This window comes from Solanum dulcamara, chromosome 1, assembly GCF_947179165.1.
Source record: "Solanum dulcamara chromosome 1, daSolDulc1.2, whole genome shotgun sequence".
NCBI classification, from domain to species: domain Eukaryota; kingdom Viridiplantae; phylum Streptophyta; class Magnoliopsida; order Solanales; family Solanaceae; genus Solanum; species Solanum dulcamara.
The window spans coordinates 65,023,565-65,033,618 of NC_077237.1; the positions used below are offsets into that span (position 1 = coordinate 65,023,565).

Here is a 10,054-nt window from a genome sequence, read left to right on the forward strand (position 1 = left end):
CAATAATTTTTCGTATACTATTATTATTTTCAGATTCATTCCAGATTTTGTCTTTATTACTTTCAGAAGTTTTGTTACTGTTTAATATTTTCCAATACAGTTTTCTGACCAATAATCTTTTCACGATAAAGGAGACAAGAAGGAAGGAAGAATTCATCTATGGCCGGAAGAAAAGAACAAAGTAGAAAGGAAAATGCAGTAGCGAAAAAACACTGCACTTGAAATTGAAAGTGGCTGAATGAATATTTTACGTAATTAATGATAATTAGGTTATTTGGATAAGAAATTTTGACTTAATAGACATTTTTATCTAATGTTCCTTTTTTTAAAATGGCTTTTCAAAATAAAATAATTTTAAAAGTATGACCAAACAAATTATGAAATTAATAGCTAGTAACAAATTAATTCTCCGGGATCCAATTCTTTATTATTTATAAGAAATATTATGTTGGAAGATAATTAACAATAATGATAAGGAGTTAAAGGGCTAGTTCACTTTGTGGTGAGCTCCTTAACTGTTATAGACCACAATTGGTGTAGGGTTCAAACCCCATTGATATATAGTAATGTAACATTCCTTTCCCTTTTCACTACCTCACGTAATTGAAAGAATTTTTCGGGAAAATGCTTCTTATATATATTAGGAGTTTTTTTAAACTCTGTGTTTCTTGAGTTGAAAGAAGAAAATAACTTTCTAGCTTTTCTAGAAGTTATTTTCGAGGTGTTTTTATTTTGAGGTTTTAAAAAATTTGGCCTTTCAAATCTGGATGCATTTCATTTTAAGTGAATATGTATATCATACTGAAACTTCATTTAAAAAAAACTATTAAAGAAAATATTTTAATAAAGTTATATTAAGGGGTCATTTGGTAGCTAATTATAAAATAAGTTATCTATATATTAATTTTCGTATAATTTATATGACGTTAATTGATAGATAAACGAAAAATAATTTATTCATTCATAAAATTAATATAATATTTGATTGATAATTTACATAAAATTAATACAATTCACAATTTAGAAACATGTATAACTCTTATTATTACTTTTTACACGTCACAAGAAAATTCCAAGTATTTTAATGATCTAGACTAGTTTGCTTGTCTAGCTTCTTTGGCTTATTTTGGGGCGGGGGTAGGGTGGGAGGTTGACTTAGGCCTTGACGTCAAAGTCGTTACATCAGATTGTCTTAGATCACTTAGAAGTTGGAATCCTCTATTGCCTCGCTCTTTCTTTCATCATTCCACGAAACTTCCTTTACCTAATTTTTTAATTTTGGAAATAACATGACCTTTGCTTTTTTACTTTTAATAACTCATTTTTGTCCTTTTGAGACAAGACCGTAACCCATTGTGCTATACCCTATATAAACCCTTCAACTGACCTCTTCTCCTCATATCATTTCCTCTTAAAATTCTATCCAACTTTTTCACAATATAATAGCAATGGCAGCTAAAAGATTCTTTCATGACTCTGCTGATCCTGACTCCAACCAACCAAATTACAAACGCATAAGAAAAATACCTTCGTTTGCTTCGTATGTCCCTTCGTGATTAATTAGTTCTTGTTTTTTTTTAAAAAAAATATTTTAAGATTTATGATCTTATTACTTTTTTTTCTTTGCTTATAGTGTGATTAAAGAAGTGGTGATGGTGAATTTCTTAGATAGCTTCTGTTCAGCCTTGGAACCCATGCTCCGAAGAGTGGTATATTTCTAGAATACTAGACATTTGCAGTTATTTTCATAATTTAATACATTCATTGATCTGGTCAAAGAACCTGCTCCGACTTTACACTTTATTGATTCTATGATCATTGACGAAACCAAAAATTTTGCTAAGAATATTAATTAAGACTTGATATTTTGACCTATATCAAAAATAGTTTATTGATGAAATTAAGGTATATTTAAATGACCATTCGAACAATCCACAATATTTTTGGTTAAAAAGAAAAGGAGATATTATACTATTCCTTATTCATGATTTTCTTTCTTGAAATTATGTATAGGTTCATGAAGAGGTAGAAAGTGGACTAGGACGATGTTCTCGATCAATAGGAAGATCACCTTCACTGAGAATCAAAGCTCTTGAACCATCAAACCTACGTTTGATATTCAACAAAAAACTCTCTCTACCAATTTTCACAAACAGCAAGATTGTGGATTCAGATGGCCAGTACCCTCTCCAACTCCTCCTGGTGGACGCAACCGGTGATTGCCTTGTTCCGACAACCTTAGCTACACCGATTAAAATAGAGATAGTGGTGCTGGACGGAGACTTTCCTAGTGGAGAAAGTTGGACACATGAAGAGTTCAATAAGAATATAGTTAAGGAAAGGGATGGAAAAAGACCATTGGTTACTGGTGAACTTAATATTACTATGAGAGATGGTGTTGCTTCCCTTGGTGATCTTGAATTTACTGACAATTCTAGTTGGATTCGTAGCCGGAGATTTCGTCTTGGTGCAAAAGCGGTTCACATGGGAAATGGTCAAAATACGATACGAATAATGGAAGCCATGACTGATTCTTTTATGGTTAAAGACCACCGCGGAGAATGTAAGTCATCTTTTACACACTATATATATCGTATAATATAAAATAAATTACTTGTTGAGGCGCGTATATATATATATTGGAACCATGATCGTTTAGTGTTATTAGCTAACAATCAATGCTTAATATTTTTTAACGTATATATAGATAATTCGCTGTGCATTATTTTAGGTGAAAAGATAAGAAGTGCGATCTTTTTTTGTTAAGGCAAATCTATGTTTTGAGTCAAACACTGACATCTATACCTAACCCTAGTTATATTATATGTGCACATTACTAATTAATATATATAGAGAGAAGAGATTTGATGAATTATTTTTATCGATAATTTAGTGATATCGAGTCATATAATCAATTTGAAGGCATTAGATTCATGAAATGTATCATTATTCATTGGTTCATTTTTATTATAATCATAATTCATATCGGTATATATGTCATGCAGTGTATAAGAAGCATTATCCACCAGCATTGGGAGACGATGTGTGGCGTCTTGAAAAAATTGGAAAAGATGGAACTTTTCACAAGAAGCTAACTTCACAAGGCATCAAGACGGTACAAGATTTTCTCAAGTTGGCCAATATTGACCCACAAAAGATAAGAAGGGTACGTATATATTTCAACTATGTAACACCGTTTTTCTAGATATATATTTTGAAAGAAATTCAAATATACTCCATTAAATTTGCATCCATAATACAAAAGAATTTAGAATGTTGAATTCATTAAATTTAAATTTTGAATTTATCTCTGACAGATACTGGGAAATGGAATGTCGGAGAAAATGTGGGAAGTAACCTATAGACATGCAAAAACTTGTGAAATGGGCACTAAATCATACATAGCTAGAGGACCAAACTACACTCTCATCCTCAATCCAATATGTCAAGTTATTAAAGCAATTATTAATGGGCAAATTTGCCATAGTAGAGAGTTAAGAGGAATCCAAAGCGTAAGAAGTTCTAGCTTTTTAATTATTTTTTTCTTAACGTTTATAACACATGTGAAATGTTTTTATGCAAGGGGTAAAATTTTTCACTGATATAAAAGAAATATTGTTTTTGCCTTCTTAATAGTCCTATATTGAGAATTTGGTGAGGAACGCCTTCACAAATTGGAGTTCTTTAGAAGAAGTTGATGGTGGCCTGCAGGTCAATGAACCTGCAGCTCTACTCACTCAAGGTACTTTAATTATCTTTTAATATTTTCATTTTCTAATCGTTATGTTTATTATACTTATTTAATCTGATACGCATAAATTATAATATGAAGTTTGAGTAGGTCGCGAGCCACTATAGCTGATACTTGATTATTCTCTATTACCCAATTGAAATTGTTTTAAACTTTATTCCCTTATTCTAATAAAAATACAACAAATGAAGGATTTTGCGGCGATAATATAATTACCGTTATATTATATTTACCCGCAAAAATAAATATTAATATTTGTAACCAACACTCTATATAAATGACGCTAAATGCTTTAAAAACTTTGGATGTAATGACATTAACTCAATTGCTACTAAATATTTTTGCAACAATAAATATTACCGCTAATGAAAAAATCTATTGTCACTATATATCTCTTTTATTGTAGTGTAATAACAAGATTTACATGATTGTTTAAAATATAATAATGTGGAGAATGAGATTTATTTCATTGTAGAATGCCCATTATGCATAAAAGACTCTCCTAATTACTAACTAAAGACGATGATGTTAATTAAACATACATTGGCTAAAAAAGCTCATGAATCTGGAATCTAAAATAAGAAATAGGTGAAGTCAACCCTTTACATTTCTATAATTTAGTACGACGTGTTTGCCATCAAAACCTAATTAATTAATAAAACAACTTGAAATTAAATTTAACAAATATACACTTTTCCTACCCACTTTATTAATATATATACACATATATATTAACCGGTTATATCAAATTATTTACCGTGAAAGTGCATGCATAAAAGTTAAAATAATTGACAATTAATTAATTTGTTGTGTATGATCAGGAGAACGAGAGGTGCATCATCTAAATGCCTATCCTAGGAGTGCACTTTTGACTGCAGCAGTTGGATCTGAGCAAGCAGTTGAGTACTGTACTGATTGGATTGTTAACCAAGCACACATTTGCTTGCCTATTGAAAATGGTGTTCGTTATATCTCAGAATCTTCTTCTGAAGAGGAATTACATTACTTATGAACTTTTAATTAAGGAAAACAGAAGATTGAGAGAAAGGGAATCGAAGGATGAATTTTACAATCACGTTGATCTTGGACTTGGATGAAATGATATAAACAGTGAAAATTCATATAACACAAATTAATTTGTTTAATATTGAAGGGTAATTGCTTGTTTGATGTACATAAACAAATTATGTAACCCAATCCACAAAACGAGGGGCCAAAAATGTAATAGTTGTGCCGCCTCTTTGTGAAAAGATGTGTGGTTTGCAATATCAAAGTTTGTTCTTTGTTCTTTTTATAAAATCTCGATTGTTGATCCCCCTACTTGTTTTATTTGAATAACAAGATAAACTATTCACTGAAGTATGTTGTAATTATTTAAAATTTATTGTATATAGATAAATAAATTAGATTATATTAAATTTAAAATATATTAGTCAAAATAAATTTTGTAGATTAATATAATTGTTATAAATTCATTAAATTAGTGAATTGTCCATTTACTCAATATGTGAAATACTTATATTCATGTGTATATAATCCCTAGGTTCTATGAACCATTTGTATAAGAATGTATCCATTAATTTGGACATTTAACATAGTGACTTTTGAAGTGATTTCTCAACTTATAAATAGGACAGTCATTCCCCATTGCAAGAGAAACTTGAAGACATTTGAATAAGATGATTTGTACTTCTATTCTCCACATCTCTTTTTAATATATCTTGTTTTATATTACTATTATTTGACAACACATTATCAACACGAGAATCTAACAAATTGAGATTGAGGTTTTTGGTTTTTCTTTAGCTCATTTCTAGTGGATCTCGTTATGAAAATCAACAAGGGAAAATGATAACTATTGCAATCAAGAATATTCTATGCATAAAATCAGGTATGTGTTTTCTAGAATCTTTTTATGATTTAGAAATAAGTTTCAATCGATACTCTACAATACAATTGTGTTCGGTCACTAGCATGGGACTTTGAATTAAGGGTGACAAAATATTTTGAAAATTAAATTGTAGTGACTCAGGTTATTTTAATTGAGTGTAGGTGACAAATATTTAATTAAGGATAAGAAATTTTGAGGGATGTGTGAAAGTTTCCCTTAAGTTGACACTTTGGCCCATCCTTATAAAATCCGAATTAACTAAAAAGGGATGGAAAAAAGGGGAAAAAAGAAAAAAGAAAAATGTCGCTTTTGCCTACTTGTTGCAACTTCTTATTCTTCTTCCTCTTTTAACTTCTCTTCTCGCCACTGTTGTTGTTGACTACGGCTATTGCTACTATTATTGCTTCTTCTTCCTCTTCTTTTTTCCTTCTTTAGTCGTACAACCATTATTGGATAGTTTATGTTGCTGTCGAAAACTTACTCAATTGGTCCAACAACTTAGTCATCTATTGCAATATGTTAGTAATTTATTGTAGCAGATATTTATTTTATTGCAACAAATGTCTCATATATTGTATATAACTTTTGGATAGAACTAGAGTTTGAATACAACAGATAATTCATTTATTGTAGTAGGTTAACAATTTATTGCAATAGGGTATCATATCTGTTGCAACAGATAGGACATATATTGCAACAAATATGATATCTACTACAACAAATAGGACATGTGTTGCTTATTGCTAATTTGTTGCAACATATTGCTAACCTGTTGTGACAAGCAACCTGTCGCAATAAATTGCTAGTCTGCTGCAACAGATGACTTATGATGTCCAAGAACAACAACTAAAAAAGAATCATATTTCGTTGAAAAAGATTCTACAAATTAGTATTTCAACAACCATATCAAGTGTTAAGAGAAAAAAATACCACAATTAGGGTTTTTGAGAATTTGAATTAAGGGTGAATAAAAAGTTTGAAAGTTAAATTGTAGTGACTTAAGTTATTTTAATTGAGTGTAGATGACAATTATTTAATTAAGAATTAATAGATTTTGAGGGATGTGTGAAAGTTGCCCTTAGGTTTTTAAGATGACACTTTGATCCATCCTTATAAAACCCTAATTAACTAAAAAGAGATGGAAAAAAGGGAAAAAAAGAAAAAGAAAAGCATCGCTTTTGACTGCTCGTTGCGACTTCTTCTTCTTCTTCCTCCTCTTTTCACTTTGCTTCTCTCCATTGTTGTTGTTGACTTCTGCTACTGGTACTGTTATTGCTTCTTCTTGTTTTCTCTTTAGGTGATGCAAACACTATTGGATAGTTTATGTCATTTTTGAAAACTTACCCAATTAATCCAACAACTTAGTCATTTATTACAACATGTTAGTAATTTATTCTAACAAATATTAGTTTTGCTGCAACAGATGTCTAACTTGTTATATATAGCTTTTGCAAAGAACCAAAGGTTGAATACAACAGATAAGTCATCTGTTGCAGCAGGTTAACAATTTGTTACAACAGGTGGCCTCTTTGTTGCAACATATGACTTACATATTGGATTTAACTTCTGCCTAAATTCAATAAGTAAGACATCTGGTGCAATAGATAGGATATCTGATGCAACATATAAGACATGTGTTGCAAAAAATTGTTAACCTATTGCAACATATTGCTAAACTATTGTAACAAACAACTTGTTTCAAAAAATGACTTATAATGTCCAAGAACAACAAACAAAAAAATAAAAATTTAAAAATAATCATATTTTGTTGAAAAATATTTGCAAATTAAGATTTCAACAACCATATCAAGTGATTGTTTTTTGATTTTTCACTAAGTGTTCGAAGTCCGTGGAGCTTTGACTAAATATGTATTGCGCACTACAGGGATCATTCGGGAGTGACACTCCAACAAGTTTTCTCCATACCCATGGGCTCGAATACAAGACCTCTATTTAAGGGTGAAACAATCCCATCACTGCACCACAACTCATGTTGGTAACCATATCAAATTTTAAGAGAACAAAATACCATAATTAGGTCTTAAGAACGAAACAAAAAAAATATTAACCACAACTTGAAAAGAAGAGTCTATTCTTCTTGTTCTTCATTAACCCAAAAATATTATCACAAAATCCTAATTTTTTCAACCAAACATTACTTGAGAAGAGAGAAATAGTCAAAAAAACACAATAGAGATTGCGAAGTTAAGTTCTTCTGAGCTTGAAGTCATCGGAGCTTGAAAAGATGATGAATTTGTAGTGAAAAGAGAAGAGAAGAGAAGAAGAAGAAAATTTTGAATGTGAAAAGATTTGAAAGTCCCTATATTTTAGAAAACATTAACAAGTTCTAAATATTCTAATTTTGCCTATAATTAACTTCAACAAAATTTAACTGAATTTGACCTTGGCTTGGTCAAAGAAGTCACCAAATTTTAAATAGAGAATTAAAAGAAACCTTTTGTTCAATTTTCTCCTCTAACAATCACTAGAAACCAAAGGCATATACTCATACTGGTTGAATATTCTTTGCTTTACAAAATTCCTTAAATGGGAGAAGGTATAAAAATTTGGTAGCATGAGTTTGTTTAAGTGTAGATAAAGAACGAAGAGCTCTCTGTTAAGAGTAAGAGCATGGTGAGTCATATTTCTATTCATTTTTCATTTTTTTAAATGGAAATAATTTATAGAGTATTGATTTGATTACACTAATCTTGAGGATAAATTTTATATCTATATTATTAGAATTACTTATATTGTCGAAGGCATTAGTTTACAAAAGTGATTATATTTTATGAATTTTATTAAATATTTTGAAAGACTCAAAGTGTGAGTCATGTTGTACTTTGTATTTATTATACCATTGGTTGAGGGTAAGAGAGTAGATTCAAGTCCCATCGCATCAAAAGGGTAAGACATTAAGTTAAAGTTTGGATGCACCATAATGAAAAATGTTTGAAGGTAAGATAGTGGAATTAAGTTCTATCACATCAAGAGGATAAGAAATCATTTTGAATGTTGATGCACCATGATGATAGAGATTGTGTTCGAGTTCCATAGAATTATTGTAACACCTCAAAAATTTGAAAAGATGAATTGGAAAGAAATCTCAGGAAAGTTTCACTCTTGGTCTTCCACGTGGTCCTTACCGGACCGTATAAAGCTACACAATGCTATATTCTTCGCCATTCTAGGGTTTCAATGATCTCAAGTCTCCTATCAAGGTTTCAAGGCTAAATTAATTGAGGTATATCTAAATTTAATCCGTAGATCCTTTCCATCCACGGAGTCCCAAAGATTTCTCTCTTTTCCTATCAATTTCAATTCAATAGTTCTAGGGTTTTGATGATTTAGCATTGGGTTCATTCAATTATACTTTTACTCATCTTCAATGGTCTTGATATACATGAATGATGTTATTTACATATTTTCAAAAAGTTTTACATGAACCCATAAATTATGACTATTTTATCACTATGAGCTATTATGGAGATTATGCTTGAATAATGAATTTATGAATTAAAATTTCAAGAATTCTTTTAGATAAACTATCAATGTGATTTTATGAAACTATGGTTTACTTTGAAAGGAACGAAATCTCATCATGAGGGTTTTCCATGATCTAGCCACTTTCAAGTTAAGTATGATTTTATGTGATCAACTTATCATAATCTAGATGCTTTTAATTAAATATCTTTTATGGATTGATTGGGTTGAGGTTCATGATATGGTTTAAGAATCTATTCTTATGATTTTCAAAGTATTTATGATGAATTTAGTCTTATGAGCTTAGTACCATTTTCCATGAATATGTTATGGTTTTAATTAATATTGTTGTTGAGAGTTTGCTAAGCACCGAGTGGACTAGGAGCAATTATATAGATCCCATAATTACGTGCCATCATAAGATATCCTAAATGGATATGTTAAGCTTAAGTTAGTGGATCGAATATAGCTCATGTTAAATAGTCCTTACCTTAGCAAGTGGGACAACCTCTTTTTTGGTGTGGAGAGAACACTGGACTTCATGGTATAACTCTCATGATTTATGTCGGTTAAATGTATCTCTTACAAAGTCTTATGATTCTTCTATGCTATGTCTTTTGATGATTTCCTTACGAACTTTGCATTTACCATGTTTTATGATTCAAATGATATTTTTAAAAGGTTTTAAACATGTTAGCTTGGTCATTGCATTGTTGATAGGTATGTCATGCATTGCATATTCTCCATACTTAGTACATTCTATGTACTAACTTTGCATTTACCATGTTTTATGATTCAAATGATATTTTTAAAGGTTTTAAACATGTTAGCTTGGTCATTGCATTGTTGATAGTTATGTCATGCATTTCATATTCTTCATACTTAGTACATTTCATGTATTGATTTTTAATTTTCCTATATTATGAAAA

The 10,054-nt window shown here is 30.2% G+C and overlaps 1 protein-coding gene across 1 annotated transcript; it reads left to right on the forward strand.

Annotated features, from left to right (window-relative positions):
• The first annotated feature begins 1,376 nt into the window (after nt 1–1,376).
• On the forward strand, nt 1,377–5,139 carry LOC129888462 (protein SAR DEFICIENT 1-like). The gene is made up of 7 exons (XM_055963439.1): nt 1,377–1,540; nt 1,634–1,709; nt 2,014–2,563; nt 3,006–3,166; nt 3,318–3,512; nt 3,637–3,742; nt 4,573–5,139. Exons 1-7 carry the CDS (start codon nt 1,449–1,451, stop codon nt 4,761–4,763), a joined length of 1,371 nt encoding a protein of 456 aa, XP_055819414.1. The 5' UTR covers nt 1,377–1,448; the 3' UTR covers nt 4,764–5,139.
• Nucleotides 5,140–10,054: the final 4,915 nt, after the last annotated feature.

Excerpts from the sequence above, each read along its gene's own strand:
- LOC129888462 (XM_055963439.1), top strand. The coding sequence starts at position 1,449 with ATGGCAGCTAAAAGATTCTTTCATGACTCTGCTGATCCTGACTCCAAC. Across the intron at positions 2,564-3,005 it reads TAAAGACCACCGCGGAGAAT|TGTATAAGAAGCATTATCCA; the intron begins GTAAGTCATCTT and ends TATGTCATGCAG. Across the intron at positions 3,167-3,317 it reads ACCCACAAAAGATAAGAAGG|ATACTGGGAAATGGAATGTC; the intron begins GTACGTATATAT and ends TATCTCTGACAG.